General features: G+C 34.4%; 1 protein-coding gene across 3 annotated transcripts in view; it reads right to left on the reverse strand.

The window, feature by feature from the left end:
- The window catches only part of LOC114324368 (clavesin-1-like), a 70,385-nt gene extending 58,791 nt beyond the window's left edge, over window positions 1-11,594 (reverse strand). The window contains exon 1 of one of the 3 annotated variants that reach the window (XM_028272184.2): window positions 11,351-11,594. Coding sequence is in view for 2 of the 3 variants with exons in the window: in XM_050646279.1 (XP_050502236.1) it covers window positions 8,098-8,147 (50 nt within the window). In the remaining variant the exon portion in view is untranslated. Of the gene's footprint in view, window positions 1-1,019; window positions 1,085-8,097; window positions 8,163-11,350 lie in introns of those variants that run through there. The other 2 variants (XM_050646279.1, XM_050646278.1) reach the window with 2 other exon arrangements.
- Window positions 11,595-19,941: the final 8,347 nt, after the last annotated feature.

The following is a 19,941-nucleotide window of genomic DNA, read 5'->3' on the forward strand; positions in this document are numbered from 1 at the left end:
TCACAGCAATTTTGGGCAATTTTCCTTGTTATTTCGCAAATATTGTTCTGTAACTTTTTTCTACGTAACTTAAGGTATATGCTATGGTACACGTAATAGGAATAGAAATCAATTACCTTTAAAATGGTCTACTGTATAACGTTGTACGACCTTTTTAAAGAGATTATGGTTTTTCAAGGTTTTATACTTTTAACGATTTTTTTATAATATAATAGAAAAATAAAACAAAATTATTATACCGGGTGTCCACTTATATTTTCCCCCATTTTAACTGCCTGTAACTTCTAAATGGCTCAAGATAGAAACATGCGGTTTTTACTGAAATATTTTATTTTAGTAAAAGTTTTGTTTGAATGGATGGAATTTTTTATATCGCTTTCAAATACGAAATAAAAAATGGCGGATTTTTGAAAAAAACTTTGTTGACTATTTTTTAATGGAACACCCAGTATATTCTTTTGTAAATTAAAAGAAAGGTCATTCGCCTATCTAGCGATATAAAGTTTTTCAAAATCGGTTGTCCAATCACTGAGTAATTAATTTTTAAAATGAGAGGTGCAACGTGGATATCACATACCTAAATACCATAACTAAGCAAGTTATGTGATTTCCACATTGCATCTCTCATTTTAAAAATTAATTGCTCAGTCATTTGACAAACCGATTTTAAAAAATTTTATATCGCTGTATAGATAAATGATCGTTTATTCAAGTTTTTGGGTAAATGACCATTCTTTACATCGCTTTTAAATAAAAATGGCGGATTTTTGAACAAAAAGACGTTTGTTTAGGCAATACGTAAAGTATCCTTAACAATAGTAACCTATACTTATTGTACGGTTATAGAGTATATTCCCATAGGTAAGCTGGTTAAGAGTAGATAACGATTTTTCATATGTAATTTAAAGTATTATCTGCATAAATGGCACAAAGAATATTTGCTACGAGAGGTATATGGTTCAAAATGCATACAGTATCACGACTAATAAGTTATGTTCACATACATGTAGAGTACTTACAGTTTTATTCCTTGATGACGTGTCACATCAGAGCTCTGATTGAATTCCATAATCCATTTGGTTCATTTGTAAGGCACTCACTAATACGCTAAATAAATCATCGTCGATAATACTGAGCAGATTGAATTATCTGAGCGGTATAAAACGATAGCAAAAAAAAGCCGGTAAAATGCGGCCTTTTTACGAATAGCGGGAGCGTCGATAGATTAGAGATGATTCTCGTTAGGAAGCTTTTGACGATCTGCCCCGGCGAGGGGTTCAAATGCGAGTCTCAACAATAACCTGGAGTTTCCAGAAAGGTTACATAAATACTACTTGAATTTTAAGTAATCAGTAGTACAGGGGCGTAACTAATTATTTTAGTGAGCCGTGTATAATATATTTATTGTACATATTGCCGGGGGCGACAGGCGAGAGAGATGGCCTATATCACCTCGAAGAGAGGGGATTGGCAAAGATGTGCACAACGATAAGAAATGTTTGAAGAAATTAGAGTTTATATACACAAGGGGTAACAACGATAAAATGGAGGAAAACGATAAGTTTTCCCCCTAGGGATAGATTTTAATCTTCCAGGGGAATCACAGCGATTTTCGTAATACCACGAAGAAAATCACCGTGAGTAGTGTGAATCTTGACAGTACGAACTAGACCATCCTTACCAGGCAATACATCTATTACCCTGGCAGTTGGCCATAAGAGTGGAGGAGTACCATCCTCCTTCAACAGAACCAAATCCCCGATCTTGACAGGGTCAGTAGGGTCGGTCCATTTATTTCTTTGCTGCAGGAGGCAAAGATAGTCTTTTTTCCACAATTTCCAAAATTGCTGTTGAATTTTACTAATACGCTGAAAAAGATTCAACCTATTTTCAGGTATCTCTGAAACACTTGGTTCAGGGGGCGCGGTTAAACTTCTTTGAACTAAGAAGTGAGCTGGAGATAGGAAAGCGAAGTCATTGGCGTCAGACGACATCCTAGTGATGGGTCTCGAATTTAGAATAGCCTCGATTTGGCATAATACTGTGTTAAACACTTCAAAGGTGAAGTGGGAATTTCCTATAATTCGATAGAGGTGATACTTCACACTCTTTATTCCTACCTCATGGAGGCCGAATTGATGGGGGTTGCGGGGAACACCCATCTTGAAAGTTATGGAGTTTTGAGTACAGAATTCCTTAATCTGTTCCGAATTATTTTGATTTAAGAAAAAATCATAGAATTCGCGCATTTCATTTTTTGCCCCATGGAAATTTGTGGCATTGTCGCTCCAAATAATACTGGGCGTGGATCTTCTGGCAATAAACCTTTTCAGAGTAAGAATATAGGCTTCTGCGCTTAATCCTGTGACGAGTTCGATATGAACACATTTAGTGCTCATGCAAATGAAATAGGCTACGTATGCTTTGTAAAGCGGTGCCTTCCTCAAATGTGAGGACTTAATTAAGAAGAACCCCCCATAGTCCACTGAGACGACTTGGAAGGGTCTAGTGGGGAGTACACGATCGGGATGCATATCTGCCATCTGTTGAACAGAATTGGGTGTCATGAATCGGAAACAGTTTACACACTTACGAATTAAGCGTTTAATCTGTCTTAATCCGTCAATTGGCCAGTACTTCATTTTGACATACGAAAGTACTGTTTGCGCGCCTGAATGTAATAACTTATGATGAGCTTGAGTCAAGATTAGTTCTACAACTCGACATTTAGAAGGAAGTAGAATGGGGTGTTTTTGATTATACGATATGGGGGCGTGTCGGAGACGTCCTCCCACACGAATCAGCCCATCATTATGTTGTAGGAAGGGGTTGAGTTTACGAATGGCTTTATTGGTCACGAGTTTAGCATTTTTCAATTCAAGAATCTCTTTTTTAAAGTAGATACTTTGGATATACCTGATGATCGCGTGATCAGCGATCTCCATTTCGGGTGGCGTCAATATATCCGTATCTCGTGGAGAGTTATTTATTTTCTTTTTAATATTACTGATGAATCTAAAAAGATAAGCGACAATTCTTTGAATTTTACGAAAAGAAGAAGATTTAGCGAATAGATTTTCAAAGGTGTCGTTGAGTTCGTGATTTGTTGCTATGTTTGAGACAACTAACTTCCTTAATTCAGGAAGATCATCCTGAAAATGAGGAATTTGATGAAGAGAAAAATCGATGGGATTGTCTCTAATAAAGCTAGGTCCGCATAACCAGTCTTCGGTGGTCTGGGGATTATCAAAGACATTTATCCCTCTGGAAGCGGGGTCAGCGATGTTTTCGTGACTTCTGACGAAATGGAAATCACAAGGAAAGGTTTCCAACAAGGAATTGACCTTTTGAATTCTGTTTTGTACAAAAATGTTCCAAATGTGTTTTTTAGAAAGTATCCAAGACAAGGCAATTGTAGAGTCAGCAAAGAGATGAGATGAAGATATACTCAAATTTTTCTTGAAGATGTGAAAAAGTCTATGAGCCAGAGTGACTCCCAACACTATTCCACAAAGTTCCAATTTGGGGATGGTGAGTTTATTTTTTAGCGGAGAAATTTTGTTTTTAGAAGCGATAAGCCGCGACGATACAGAAAAGTCTGAGTATGTCGCTTTGAGATACACACAAGTGCTGTATATTTTTTCCGATGCGTCGGTGAAAATAATTAATTGAACATCAACAACTTTCTTTTGTAAAAGTAAGCATCGAGGTACCTTGACCTCTTCTATAGTTTTGAATGTCGATAAGAGGTTTTGCCAATTTTTCATAATGATGGGTGAGTCAATGGGTTGATCCCAGTCCAGTTTCTGGGACCATATTTCCTGTATCAAGAGCTTAGCGTTCACAAGGACAGGGGATAACCATCCTAGCGGGTCATACAAAGTAGCAATGTAGGAGAGAATAGTACGTTTAGTAACAACATTAGCCAATTTGAAGATAGGAGTTTTAAACGAAAAGTGGTCGCGTTCTGAATCCCAGAATATGCCTAAGACTTTATCAGATCCCGTGAAGTTAAGACTGACTTCAGAGACGGGATTTAAATTGTGTTGAGACAGAAATTCTGAAGAACTGCAGTTCCACTTGTGGAGGAGGAAACCATGGGTTTCTAGCAAAGAAGTTAATTGTTCGAAAAGACAACTTAATTCATGAAGACTGTCAGCACCGCTGATCAGGTCATCCATATAGATAGATTCTTGCAGAACACTAGTAGCAAGTTCGTGGGTATGTTTGTTGTTGTCAGCGATGTGCTTGATAACTCTTTGAGCGATAAATGGGCTACTTGGGAGCCCGAAGGGTAATCTTTGAAATTGATAGCACCGTAAAGGCTGCTGAATATTGTCCCTAAAGAGAAAATTTAACAGAAATGTTTCAGTGGGACAAATGGCGATTTGTAGGAACATAGCCTTGATGTCGCCTACTAGTGCGAATTTAAACTGACGAAACTTAGCGAGAATGTCAAAAAGTTCATGTTGGACGACATAACCTTTGTCTATGACGTCACTGAGGGAGATTCCCGTAGACGATTTATTGTTTGGATCGAAAACTATACGAGTGGAAGTAGTAGAGTTGGATTTGAAAACGGGAAAGTGAGGGAGAAAGTAATTAGGTTTACCTGAGTCATTTAGCATTTTTAACGGCACTTGAATTATTTGTCCGTTATTGAGATATTCCGATATAATGTCCTGATATTTTTCCAATAAATCAGGGTTGAGTTGAAAACGTTTCTCGAGACTGAGAAAACGTCTTTTTGCCGAGAGAAACGAATTTCCCATGTCTATATCTTCGATAGGGAGTTTGAGATTGAGTGTGGACTCATATCGTCCATTGGGGAGAACATTAACATGTTTTACAAAATTAATTTCAGCGGGGTGATCATTAATGAGATCGGTGTTCTGAGGAGCGGCTTCTTCCAGCTCCCAGAATTTTTGTAAATGATCGGATAGTTCCTCGTTGGACACTACCGGCTCATTTACGGCGGAAGGAGTGTTATGAGAACAACAAGTAACGAGAGAGTTTGAATAAAATTCCAAAGCCTTTTTAGTATTTTTCGACTTAAGAGCAAAGTCTGGAACTGACCCTGATATCGTGTACCCGAGTAGAGTGCGTTGAAGAACGGGAAGACCTTTTCCCAAACGAATTATTTCAGGTTGAATGATATCGTTATACAGGTCTGCACCGAGCAGGATACCAATTGGGGATGTTACATGGAACATCGGATCACCTAATGGTATCTCTGAGGGTATGTTTAGTTTGCTCGCCGAAATAGAAATTTGAGGAAGCGGATTTGTTATCTTTGGGAGTACAGAGCACGAGATGTCAAAAGGAACGTCGTTAGCGACAGCGAAAATTGTTGTATCTACAATAGATTGAGACGAGGATGAGGTGGAGTTAATTCCATTGATCCGTAATTTTCCATCTCTAGTGGTGAGTGACAGTTCCTTTACGAGGTCAGCACTAATAAATGAAACCTGTGAGGCCGAGTCTAAAAGTGCCTTTGCGAAGACCCTCTTGCCGCTAGGAGCGACAAGATAGACCTGGAGTGTGCTTAATAACACCAAATGATTATCAAGCGAGGCTGCAGATAGAGCCATTGAATGTGGAGTCGAATTTTGAAGATTAACTTCCGTTTCAGGAGCTCTAACATGTGAGGGCCCCTGTTGTGAATTACCCTGTGTATGGGAGTTATTTGAGATAGCGGTTTTATTATGATTATTTGAGTTGTGTTGGCCAACAGCCGCGGAAGGGTTACTATGACCCGTTTTGTCGAAATGGAGCAACGTGTGATGACGAGATTTACAAACTATGCAAGAGAATTTGGATTTACACTGATCGAGCATGTGAGACCCAAGACAATTAATACAAAATTTATTTTGTTTGACAAAACTAAAACGTTCTTTAGAATTCAACTGCTTGAACTGAGGACAAGAGTAGATCGAGTGAGAGTCGTTGCAATAGGAACATTTCTTAGGACCTAAGCGAGGCGAAAGGTTACTGGTAGAAGTGTCTGAGGCTAGGTGTAAAGAGTGTCTGGAAGTAGTAGTCGATTTTGGTTTTGATTGAGATTGAATATTCTCAAGATGAACAACGCGTGTCTCGATTTCCCCTAGAAAATGGACAAAATCAGGGGTAGCTTGGCTACCACCGGATTGGAACTCAAGAGCCCTAATGGTAGGTGCGTCGAGTTTCTGAGTAGCGATATGTATGAGAAGTAAATGCAAGAGATCTGAAGGGGGCCTATTCAAGTTCAATAGGGCCTTGAAATTATTTGACATGACCGTATGAAAATTTCTTAATTGTGAGTGATTTGCGTTTCCAGAAATAGGAGGCGCATCAAGAATTTGAGAGATGAGAGTTTTGATAAGCGATTTAGAGTTGGCGTACCTTTGTGTCAGGTTATCCCGGGCTATTTTGTAATTGTCACCTGTGAGTGGGATATGCTCGAGAAGCGTCAAAGGCTCGGAAGTTAGAAAACTTTTGAGGTAAATGAGTTTTTCCAGATCACTTAATGTAGTATCAGATCCTATTATTGTATCAAAGGTCTCAATGAATGAATTGTATTCAGTAACTAAGCCACTAAATGGTTTTAACTGAATACGAGGGAGGTTTACTGTTCGTTGCCTAGCCATAGACTGTGAGGTTAGAGAAGAATTAGGGTCAAATTGGAGGGAGGGGGTAGCAGTCACATTAGAACTTTCAATGACCTCTAACCTTTCTTCCAATAGAGAAATTGTATCCAAATATTTATCAAAAACCACAGAGGAATCAGTAGAGGGGGTAGGTTCCTCGGGGATCGTCTCCAGCACATTTTGAGCATCGCGGAAAAGTCCGTAAGAATGTTTGAGTTGTGAAATTATTTCACGAATTTTATATTTGTTTAGAGAATTAAGAGTTGTGGGAACCGAATCAGCCAACTTGGTTATATCAAGTTTTGCGGTGAGCCTCTGTCGGTTATATTTTGATCGGTCAGCCATGTTGCGAGAATGTGAGATTAGATAGATTATTTGCAAATGTCTAAACCTATAAATCGATGCGAAAATGAGAGAATATGTACAATATATTATATATTACACGTTTAATAGTGTGAGATTGGCTTAATAGTATCACCCTGTATGAGCGCAGATTAGTATATGAAATGCAAAACTATAAAATTTCAAAATATATGCAATTTTCCAAAATGGGTATTTTTCAGCAAGTGTGAGACACCCTTAACAAGTATTTAAATTAATTAAATTGAAGGAAAAAACAATTATTTATTTTCTATAGTTTTCTAGAAGTGTAAAATGAGCTTAAGCGAAGCTAAATGTAGCAAAAACTTACAATTTATGCAAGAAAACAAAATTATTTTTAATAATTTTTGTAACCTGTGAACCAGGCTTAATCGGATTCAAAATTATAAATTTAATTTAAATCAAAAGGTTGAACAAACAATGTTAAAATTATAACACCCGTACTATCAGCCAAGAAATGAGTACACTTTTTGTATACTATAAACAGAAAAATATATTTACGAAAATAAAATAATGTAATATATGCAAATATTTTTTCATACAAACAAAACGACTCCTTTATTTGAACAAAGCAAGTAGTTTCTGAAATTGCACGTGTAGACCGGGCTTAACAACCTACCAGCTATTGTAGAGACGTGCTGGGTTAAATACTGAGAATTTGAGTGCAGAAAGAGAGGAATATTTTATTTTTGTGCCGGGGCGGCGTGGCTTGGAAATTTCCAAATGCAACAGAAAGACACTATAAATGAAAAACCGTTATTCTCAGAATAGAGATTATCAAAATATGCAAATACGAAGGACCTTGAGGATTTAATTAATAAATAATTAATATGATACGGCTCGATGGAACAGAAATGTTTAGGCAATACGTAAAGTATCCTTAACAATAGTAACCTATACTTATTGTACGGTTATAGAGTATATTCCCATAGGTAAGCTGGTTAAGAGTAGATAACGATTTTTCATATGTAATTTAAAGTATTATCTGCATAAATGGCACAAAGAATATTTGCTACGAGAGGTATATGGTTCAAAATGCATACAGTATCACGACTAATAAGTTATGTTCACATACATGTAGAGTACTTACAGTTTTATTCCTTGATGACGTGTCACATCAGAGCTCTGATTGAATTCCATAATCCATTTGGTTCATTTGTAAGGCACTCACTAATACGCTAAATAAATCATCGTCGATAATACTGAGCAGATTGAATTATCTGAGCGGTATAAAACGATAGCAAAAAAAAGCCGGTAAAATGCGGCCTTTTTACGAATAGCGGGAGCGTCGATAGATTAGAGATGATTCTCGTTAGGAAGCTTTTGACGATCTGCCCCGGCGAGGGGTTCAAATGCGAGTCTCAACAATAACCTGGAGTTTCCAGAAAGGTTACATAAATACTACTTGAATTTTAAGTAATCAGTAGTACAGGGGCGTAACTAATTATTTTAGTGAGCCGTGTATAATATATTTATTGTACAACGTTGTTGACTTTTTTTATTAAAACACCCAGTATATTTTTTGTGTCTTGAAAAAACGGTCATTTACCTATCAAGCGATATAAAATTTTTTAAAATCGGTTGCCAAATGACTGAGCAATTAATTTTTAAAATGAGAGATGCAATGTGGAAATCACATGACATAATATCATTTTGCTCAGTTATGTTATTTAGGTATGTGATATCCACGTTGCACCCCTCATTTTAAAAATTAATTATTCAGTAATTTGACAACCGATTTTGAAAAACTTTCTATCGCTGGATAGGTGAATGACCTTTCTTTCAATTTACAAAAAAATATACTGGGTGTTCCATTAAAAAAAAGTAAACAAAGTTTTTTTCAAAAATCCGCCATTTTTTATTTCGTATTTGAAAGCGATATAAAAAATTCAATCCATTCAGACAAAACTTTTACTAAAATAAAACATTTCAGCGAAAACCCCATATTTCTATCTTGAACCGTTTAGAAGTTATAGGCAGTTAAAATGGGGGAAAATATAAATGGACACCCGGTATAATATATTATATAATACCTAATATAAAGAAAAATATTATTTTTTACATTTTTTACGATTATTTTTGAAATTTCTCATTATAACTTTTTTTTTTCTTGTACATGAATATACTATCTATATATTGCGCAACAAAGAGGGCTTACTTTCTGTTCTTTAAAATGGTGTATCATCTATATTTAAATACATAATGGAAACCGAGTTATTCTTTGATACTTTTTTACCTGTATTATTTAAAATTATTTCTTTTACAAAAATTACATAAACATTAGTCTTAAAAAATATCACTTTAGCTAAAATTATTTAAACGTTGACATTTAAAAAATTTTCAAAATCAAAGTCCATCTCTTCGTTTGCTTCAATATCTTCCTCTGACACCTCAGTTATCTTAGAATTCTCACAATTAGTACCCATGCATATGCACCCTTTGCAGAATATTGAACAACTAATTCCTATCTCCCTACAACCGCAGTTTTTTGTACATCTTTCGGTACATTTACATGCTATTTTTTCAAGCAAAGCTTGTGGTGCAGGAGCTTTGACAGTAAATATTGGAATTAATCCATATTTTGAAGTTTGCCCGGCCGAGTCAAGTGGATTCAAAGTATTACCTTAAAAAAATATGATCCAATCATAACACACAATCACATAAAAAAGTTATAATGAGGAATTTAAAAAATAATCCTAAAATCAAAAATCGTTGCAAGTACTAATTACAATTTGAAAAAGCATATCTTATTCAAAAATAACCCTAGAATTTTTTATAATACACCATTTTAAAGTAAACAGAATAAGCTTTCTTTTTTATTATATAATATATACCATATAATGGGACATTTAAAAAATAATCGTAGAAAATATAAAAACTCGTTAAAAGTATAGTCTTGAAAAAGATAGACTCTTTAAAAGAAGTCGTACAACAATATACAGTAGACAATTTTAAAGGTAATTGATTTCTATTCCTCCTACATGTACCATTGCATATACCTAAAGTTACGTAGGAAAAAGTTACAGAACAATATTTGCGAAATAACAAGGAAAATTGCCCAAAATTGCTGTGAGTGGCGAACTTTGAAAAATCATATTTCGAAAACTGTAAATCCTAATGACCTCTACCGAACACCATTTTAAAGAGCAAATATGTAAGTTTTTTTTCTGTGAAGCAATGTCTATACCTATATCCCCGTGGACAAAAGTTATGGGACAAAAAACAAAATTTCTTTCTTTTGGGTTTCTTTGTGCTTTTTCTTTTGAATATATTTTTGTAAAAAAAAAGTATCTTTGACTTTAAAAAGTAATATTTAGATAGGAAATTTAACCAGGAATAATTTTTATGTAGACGTGTTTGTACCAAAAGTGCATAGAACTCACCCTAATGTAACCTGTGCCCAGGGACTAATTCACCTATTTCTCAAAAACGCACCCCTTTAAATGGTAGCACTCCGCGGTTTTTTCATACATAGAGATTCGTTGACCATATGAAATAATAAAACCCCGTTAACGTTGTAGTTCCTTTCTATAGTACATAATCAATAGCCTATAATATGGAGTTTGGCATGTGAAATGTGTCTATTGTATATTGATAATTATGACCGCTTTCAGGCTGACACCTCAGTGGATACAGGAAGTAACAATAATAGGGATGAAAGGGGAAAGTTAGTGCAGTCATTGAAGGTTTTCACCTCCTATTTTGTTAAACCTCCATCCATTTGCATGAAAATTGGTGACTAGTTAGAGTATACCTCAAGAAATAAAATTGATTTGGTGCCAACTTGCACCAAATCATTAATGGCCCATAATCATAAAAGGCCCTTAATAATCATTAATGGCCCATATGTGGCCCTAATCATAAAGGGGCCATAATAAATCAATTATGACCCCTTCCCTGAAAGGGGCCATACTTGTCAATATACAATGGATACATTTCACAGGAAAAATTCCATATTACTTATGACGATGATTTTTCGGCTCTAGCTCTCCGTCTATAGGTACTATTTTGCTCCAAAATGAATCAAAGTTATGAGCAAGGAAAGTAGAAAAAAGGATGTTTTAATAATTTTAAATATTTTAATTTTTCGATTAATATTCCCTATCTATTTTATTGCCACAGGGTATGCAAGAATAAGAATGCCAGGTTAATTTGCAAAAATAAAAAAGAAACTTTGGAACTAATTATTTTGAATATCATTCATTTTCATATAAAATTACTTATTACAAATAAGTTGACATGTTAAAAAAATTACGATTAAAAAACTCAAAATAAATTGTAACAATGCCGTAAGTTGCGGTTAAGAAATTAAGTTAAATATTACTATATTGAATGTTTCATACCTATATTTATTGACCAAAACTAAAGTTCCGCTGATTGCACTTAAGTTGTTCAAACACTAAAATAGTCACTGTAAATGTAGGTAATGCAACCGGTGATAGTAATATTATTAAAACCAAACCGTTGATTGCGGCTTACACTGTAATGTACGTTGAGGCTTGCGGAGTAGTGTGCGGTTCAAGACTTGTTGCTTTGCCTTCTAGACTGTCTCTCCCATCAGGTGTACGAACTACCACTTTTGTGGATTGTTGTTTTTTTATCTTAAAATCGTTTGGCGGCAGCTGTTTGTGTGTTTATAATATTATAACTATAGCACTAATTGTTTATTTTTATATCTTGTACTTTTTATATTGACAAACATGTAACAAATACGGCCTAAAACTTAATTGTTAGAAGACAAAAATAATGATCATTAGTAAGAACACCAACCACCGTGTTCTTTACCACCGTAAAGAATAGAAAATTGGCTTTTTCGGTTAAATTGTGCGTAATAATAAATCTTGATATGTTGAATGGGTTGCATATGTGAGTTCATTTTAAATGAAGTAAAGAAACACAGACGTACTCAAAATCATTTAATTTACTTCGACGACCGGTTTAGATCTCTACAATATACAGATCATCTTCAGGTCGGCGTTACAAGTGATTAAATGCTACAATTAAAGGAAGCCAGAGTTAGAACAGTGTCTAGTTGTATCAAAATGCTAATAGAAAGCCAAAATTTTGAAAGGAACTAGCTCTCTCCGTTTCCACAAATGATTTGACTAACCTTTTTGTTTCTTCACTCCTTCTTTTCCCAGATTGCGTTGACCTTGATTCTCCTACACGTACTCTTTTGACGTTGCGAAAAGGTCCCTCTCGTCCAAACTGCTTCAAAAACAAACAAAACCAGGACTCGCTCGAATTCTCCACTCAGTTTTCTCCTTGCTCGATATCTTGTGCAAATAGATACAATTAGCTACTCGTTCTAGACAGAACAAAGGAATCTTCCTCGGACACAGGAAAATTTTACTTCTCAACCGGTCAACAATTTCGTTTCAACTTGATTCTGCGCGCAAAGGCCGATTTCACCACCTTACACTGGCTTTTCACTTTTCAAAAGCTGGACTGCTCTCCCCCGATATTCATCACACAGTGTCTATCTTTTCTCTCTGAAATTACGACTCCACATTCTCATCCCTTCCATCGATCTTTCTCTACCAATTAAAAACAAACTCTCTACCCAAAAACATTCATACTTTCCTTTCCTAAGAAAACCAACTTAATTTGTATCCAACTTTCCATTTTGTTAAAATTCTAAGAGTCATCAAATTACTATCGTTTTTTCAAAAAACTAAACAAAAGGCCTTACGTTCTAAACTCAATAAAATTTGTTTATCGTTTAAACCTTCTACGAATTATTTACAAAAATCCTATTGATGTTAACAAAACGAAATCACATGCACTTTCCAATATTTTTGAACCATTGTCTGTAAATCCTTTCAAAAACCCATAACGAAAACCACATAAAAAGATTGTTTATTAACTAAATTATAATCTGTACAATTTTTGGTCATATACAGGGTGAAGAAAATCTATGATCTCGTGGTCCATGATATAAATTTATTTTTTGAATTTTTCCAAAAAACCATTCTATAACAAATCCCCGCCTTTTGAATTCGATAAAATTCTTTGCATCTGCAACCGATTTTCTCGAGGCAAAACAATTTTCCGGAGGTGGGGTGGGATTAAAGTGTAACTTTAAACTTTTAAAAAATACAAATCTTAATACAGAGTTCGTTAAGGGAGGCCCGGAAAAAAATCGCTCCTTAGAAAAACTGGAAATCGTCAGATTATTATAAGGTAAGTGAAGTACATGCAAAACAGTGTATATTTCCAAAATCTAACGATTTGAGCGGTCGTAAGGAAATGGGTCAGTCACAAAGTTTCACAAAAAAAGCGAATATTTCGAGAAATGAACGTCAGATCGAAAAACTGAAAAATACACTTATTCAATATTTTTCAAAAATCTATCCAATGATACCAAACGTGACCCACATGGAGAGGGGTGGGGGGTAAATTTAAAATTTTAAATACGAACCCCGTGATATTTCGCGAAATGAACGTCAGATCGAAAAACTGAAAAATACACGTATTCAATATTTTTGAAAAACCTATCGAATGACACCAAACACGACCCCCTACGGAGGTGGGGTGGGGGCTTACTTTCAAATCTTAAATAGAAGCTTCCATTTTTTTATTGCAGATTTGAATTCTTTACGTAAAAATGTTTTGTCGAATTATGGAAATGGAAAATCAAATTAAAAAATGGAAAGACCCCACTTAAATGAAAAAAATTTACTTAATTTTTTTTTTGGTTTTAGGACCTAATCTTCAGAACCCAATAGGTCCCCATAACGCTCGAGTAACTGCAAATTTAACATACTTTCCTCCCCTACTATAAACTATTATGTGTGGTCTCTATTGCTATATGGCTGTAAGACCTGGACAATAAAACAATATGACGTCAACAAATTGAATTCATTCGAAATGTGGATGTACCGCCGAATGTTAAGAATAAGTTGGACCAGCAGAACTACAAATGAAGAAGTACTGGAAATTAGGGATGGGAAAAACCTACCGGTTTAAACCTAAAACCGGTTTTTTTACTTCGCAATAACCGGTTTTACCGGTTGTTTTTTTTATCCCGGTTATAACCGGTTTTTCTTTTTAAAGTAAAAACCGGTTATTAGGTTTTTGCGGTGATTAGGATTAGGTTAGGTATTATTTTGGATCCCAATCATAATTATTATTCTCAAGTAATTATTCCAAACAAAACCATAATTCAAATTTTATTTTATTTTATAAATACTGAAGCAAACTGAAAGTGCAATCTCACATCAGCCAGAAACAATTTATAAGTTTTAGTATAATATTTCCTTGAAAGGGTATTTGTAATCATAATATTTACATAAGAAGTGATCTGGTTGAATTAGAGGCAAACATCATCTCTTTTTCACACTTAACTCTTGACATTGAAAGTGGGTGAATGACTTTTTCTGATTACCAAAAATAATGCTCTGACTATGAATATCGAATTACTGATTACGAATACGAATCTCCAAGAATTATTAAATGAGTTAAAATGTACCTATTCTACAAATATACAAACGTGTTAAAAGTAATACATGATAAATTTTTTTTTGATGGTAGTAAAAATAAAAGATAAATTGCATTATCCAATTTATTTTTAAGTAAAATATTTATGTTGATATTATTTTTTTTTTAAATCCCATTTCAAAGAGTCTGGGAAATTTTTTATAAGTTAAAATGGTTGGGGATTTTTTTGGATTTGGGAGGAGAGGAAAATTGGTGGGTATTTTAGAGGATTTTATTTTTAAACGGTAAATTAACTTTGCATCATTAATTGAATACAATAATTGCATATTATTGGCTCCGTGCGTCTCCCCTCTACTTACAGCCACGTGACACGCTGTCAGATTTTGTAAGGACGTTTTAACATTGAGTCTTATGGGATTATTTTGTTAAACTTGAATATTTTATTTTGTAGTGATAATAACCGAAAAAAATTGTTAGAATTCATTAGTTATTAATTTATACTGTAATTTATAGTGCAAGAAAAATATTTTCTTTTGCGTTAATAAAGATTTATTGACATAAACTGCGATAGTGAGGTTATGTATACAAAATCGAACTGATAATCAATATTGGAAAGTGAAAAATTTATATCAGATTAAGTGCGTTTTTATTTTCTGTTTATATTAATACATAATATCACTAGCGTGACACGGCATTTTTTTTAAATGTCTCATTTAAACATACACAAAGCGTCCTTATAAAATTTCAAAAATCCGCCACCATGAGCAGGTCCGTCGATTTTGCTTTGACACTTTGTTAACGCTCGGGGCGAATATTCTACTCTCATAATACAGTCGAACCCGCTTATTGGAATAGCCTTCGTGCCAAGCATAAATATTCTTATAACCGGGATATGCTAATAACCGATCATTAATGGCTAGTACAAACGTTTCTGGACCTCTAATTTCTATTCCTTAAAGCGGGATATTCCTATAAGAGGTATTCTACTAAGCGGGTTCGACTGTATATTCAATGACGATAGAACCTGAATTATTTCAGCGCTCTCTGTTGAGCAGTAGGATAATAATAATTTTTTTTTACTGTTCTCTACATCTGACTACTGAAATTCAGAAATCTTTAGTATTCACACAAATCAAATTTTATTTCGATACAATGTATATATTAATCTTACGCTATATTATATTTAATAATAATCAATAAATATATAATAATAATAAAATAATAAATAAATATATTAATTAATAGAATAAAATGGTTTTATTAAAAATTGTGTTTTATTTAGGTATATTGATATTGATGTTCTTTCGATAGTACTAATTTTGATCATATTGATATCGAGTCGAATGGAGTATCGCAAACTAAAGTGTATTGTAAATGTAACTTTGTAACCTATTGGATTAAAAAAACCGAAAACCGGTTTTTCCAAAAACCGGTTTTTTGTGGCCGGTTATAACCGCCAGGTTAAACCGTAAGCAAAAAAAACCGGTATAACCGAAAACCGATGTTTTGTCAAAAATCCCTACTGGAAATAATGAACACACGACTATCAAAATTAGAAAGACCTCCAGGTAATATTAGAAGAAAGTAAAAGGGGTACAGGAAGAAAGAAATAATCTTGGCTACGAAACATCAGAGATTGGGCACGCACAACAGGAAATGACTTAATTAATCAAGCCCAGAATACAAGGAATTTTGCCATATTGATCGCCAACCTCAATAAAGAGGTCATTTGTTGTTCAAAACCTTGTGGTTATTTTATTTTATTCCGTTCTTCAGTACTCTGTTTTTGTTGATTTTGGCTACACTTTGCAGTAATCCTTTCTTTTTAGAATATACATTATATACTGTCATTAAATTCATAAACAGTCTTTCATTATATTATTATTTTAATGTCGTTTCAAGCTGAAATACACCCAACATTATTTACGAGCTAATTAACGATATGCACTACATTGTAATTATTTCAAGCGAGACCAAATGCAACTGCTGCGACTGCCTTAATTCAATATTTCTGTATTTTTAAATATAAGAAAGACTGTAAAGGTATTTTTTCTAGGTCAAATTTACTACAAGCCTATTTTTTATTGCCTCGACAACTAATGGCCATTGGCATGTTATTACAGAGGATTTTTCCAATCAGGTAGGTACTTAGTATAATGTGTGTGTAGGGTGTATGTTGAGTAAATGTCTTGTAAACTGTTGTAAACTGTTGTTTAGTGTAAAAGATAAACTGTATTATTTTTTATTTTATAGAGTTTTTAATGAATCGATTCCTATCTGTAAATTTATTTAAATAAAACAATGTGTATATGAGATATCATTAATAGAATTATGGAAGTTGGACAAATGCCAGACGAATGGAGAAGCAGTATATTAGTACCTGTCTACAAAAACAAGGAAGACATACAACAATGTACAAACTACAGGGCTATAAAACTACTTAGCCACACCATGAAAATATGGGAGAGAGTAATTGATAGACGGATACGTGAAGAAACCGAAATATCCGATAATCAATTTGGCTTTATGCAGGGCAGATCAACAACAGATGCAAATTTTATTGTAAGGCAACTGATGGAAAAATACAGGAATAAAGAGACCAACGCTCATATGGTATTCATTGATCTTGAGAAAGCATATGATAGAGTTCCTCGAGAGATTCTGTGGTGGGCACTCAATAAGAAAGGAGTCCCTGGCCAATATGTAAAGATTGTGAGAGATATGTATGAGGGAGTAACGACTAGTGTTAGGACAGGTGTGGGAGAGAATGATAAATTTCAGGTGAAAGTAGGATTGCACCAAGGCTCGGTGCTTAGTCCTTATTTATTCTCATTAGTTTTGGACCAGATATCAGCGAAACTACAGGGTAGCATTCCATGGTGCCTAATGTATGCTGATGATGTAGTGTTAATAGGAAATAGTGAAAGAGACAGAACAAAAACTGGAACATTGGAGACAAGCTCTGGAGGAGAAAGGTTTAAAACTTAGTAGGACAAAAACAGAGTATTTGAAATGTTCATTTAAAGATGGAGTTACTAGAAATAAAATGGTATCTTTGGATGGTGAAATGATTGTGAAAAGCAATAGTTTTAAGTACCTAGGATCGATATTACAGAGTAATGGAGAAATAAATGGAGATGCATGCAGTAGAATTAGGGCTGGATGGATGAAGTGGAAAGAAGCGAGTGGTGTGTTGTGTGACAGAAAAATTCCAATAAAGCTGAAGGGAAAATTCTATAAAACAGCCATAAGACCGGCTATTATGTACGGAACTGAATGTTGGGCAGTGAAAAAGAAAGAGGAACAACGAATGCATGTGGCGGAAATGAGAATGCTTAGATGGATGAGTGGAGTGACAAAGAAGGATAAAATTAGAAATGAGTATATTAGGAGAAGTCTAGGTGTGGCACCAATTGATGCCAAAATGAGAGAGCATAAGTTAAGATGGTTTGGTCATGTTCAACGTCGAGACGTTAATCACCCAATACGAAGAATAGCTGAAGTGCAGCTTCCTGGAAGGAGTAGGAGAGGAAGACCAAAGAAGAGCTGGGGGAAGACGATAAGGCAGGATATGTTGGTAAAGGGGATTAACATTGATATGACCCAAGATAGAATTATATGGAGAAATGCAATTAGGGAAGCCGACCCCGCATAGAAATAAGGCAAAGAGAATGATGATGATGTATGAGATATCATCCTACGAATAAAAAGATAAATGAAATTGAAGAATATGCGAGGCAATGAAGCACTAACCTACTAAGAACTACCAATTTTTCGCAGCAAGATGAATCGATTCGGAAAATTTTCAGGAAAATTTATGAACAAAATTCATGGTGGTAAAATGAAAATTGCATTTTGTGCACAAGGATATGCGGACCGCGTTATATAATAACGGATTAACCGCCAAAAGTCCAAAATCGAGATAATAATGCCATCTTGCAGCTAGGGTGCAAATCTATGTATAAAAATATGTTTTTTGTAAAAAAATTTAAAAAAAAAACTGTTTTTCAATGCCTGTATTAAGCGACATTTTTTATTTTATTAAAAAAATCTCACACTAGGATTTGTAATATCGAACTAAACGCTAATAATGGTACATAATCCATTGTCATAAACAAAAATCCGCATCTTTGTAAGTGTAATAACGAATCAAGAGCCATGAATAGTCGGTTAATTCTTTATTACAAAACATAACATATTTACTAACGTTTAATATATCGAATTAAAAGACATCCTTTGTCAGGCAACATCAGATTAGGCGCCAAATATGTCTCTTAATCCGGTATTCGGATCTTGACTCATGCATATCTTAAAAAATCATTAATGTATTAAGCGACATTTGATCGAATAAATTTTAAAATATAAATTATTTTTAAAAAATTTTAAACACATGTAAAAGTCTATTTACATTTGCATTAACATAATAAATATGAAACATGTCAGTACTATACTTTAGAAATAGTACCAAAAACAAATTTAAAATCTTTAAATCGATTTATCTCAAAACTACATTTTGGCACTTAATCCGCTATTGCATAACGCGGTCCTGCATTGTACTGCATAGAAAATGAAAAATTGGCTCCAAAAATAGAGACAGCAATAAGTTCAATTTTGTTATTAAGAGGTTTTGGAGGTCGCTGACCACAACATAACAACGATGGTCCTCGATATACCTGGTGCCCCCGTCTTCTTGAGTTTTATGGTATTTCAGTGGCCAAGGTGGACCTCTCGAAGTTTTATGTTAATTTGTAATTTAAGATTTTTGTGAAAATGTAGTATCAAATAAGATTTATAATAACATTTCATAAATATAAAAATAGCAAATTTTTTTTATTAAATTTTACATGCTAAACTGCAAATCAAGCCATTCGTTCTACATCCACATGAACTGCCCAGTGGTGGATCTAGACATTTGCCTTTGGAGGGGAAATTTTTTTTAGGGGGGAACTTGCCAATGAAACATCAACCAAGAGGTATAAAAAAGATAAACCTAAACTACATAAAAGACATAAATAATAACTTATATGCGTTAAATGCCCTTAATGTTCCTAACTAGCGTGTATATTTGGTTAAAATTGTCTGTCTGTGGTTAAGTTTCATACCAGCTAATATATTGTTATGTTTTTACAATTTTTTCTTTAATTTTGGACCTTGTTAGGGGTGAAAATTCCCCTTATTTCCCTCCCCGTAGATCCGCCACTGGAACAGTCCCGCCACAGTCCTTTTGCAACTGCAAAAAATTAAACACTTGGTGGACACCAGAAGGTGGTGCCATCTTCACTGGATGATAGGGGGATGCTAGAAATTTTCTTTGAGCTCCCATAACCAGTCTGTTACATTCAAAATTATTTCTCGGTACAATCAAGAACTTCTAGATACACTCTCTTAGATGATATGTGAATGAATCTGCCGTTAGCATAATTTTTCCAATCCACACATTTATATTTTTGGAAATAGCCATGAGATACATCCTCTACCGATACATTTCAGCCAA

This window comes from Diabrotica virgifera, chromosome 3, assembly GCF_917563875.1.
Source record: "Diabrotica virgifera virgifera chromosome 3, PGI_DIABVI_V3a".
NCBI lineage: Eukaryota > Metazoa > Arthropoda > Insecta > Coleoptera > Chrysomelidae > Diabrotica > Diabrotica virgifera.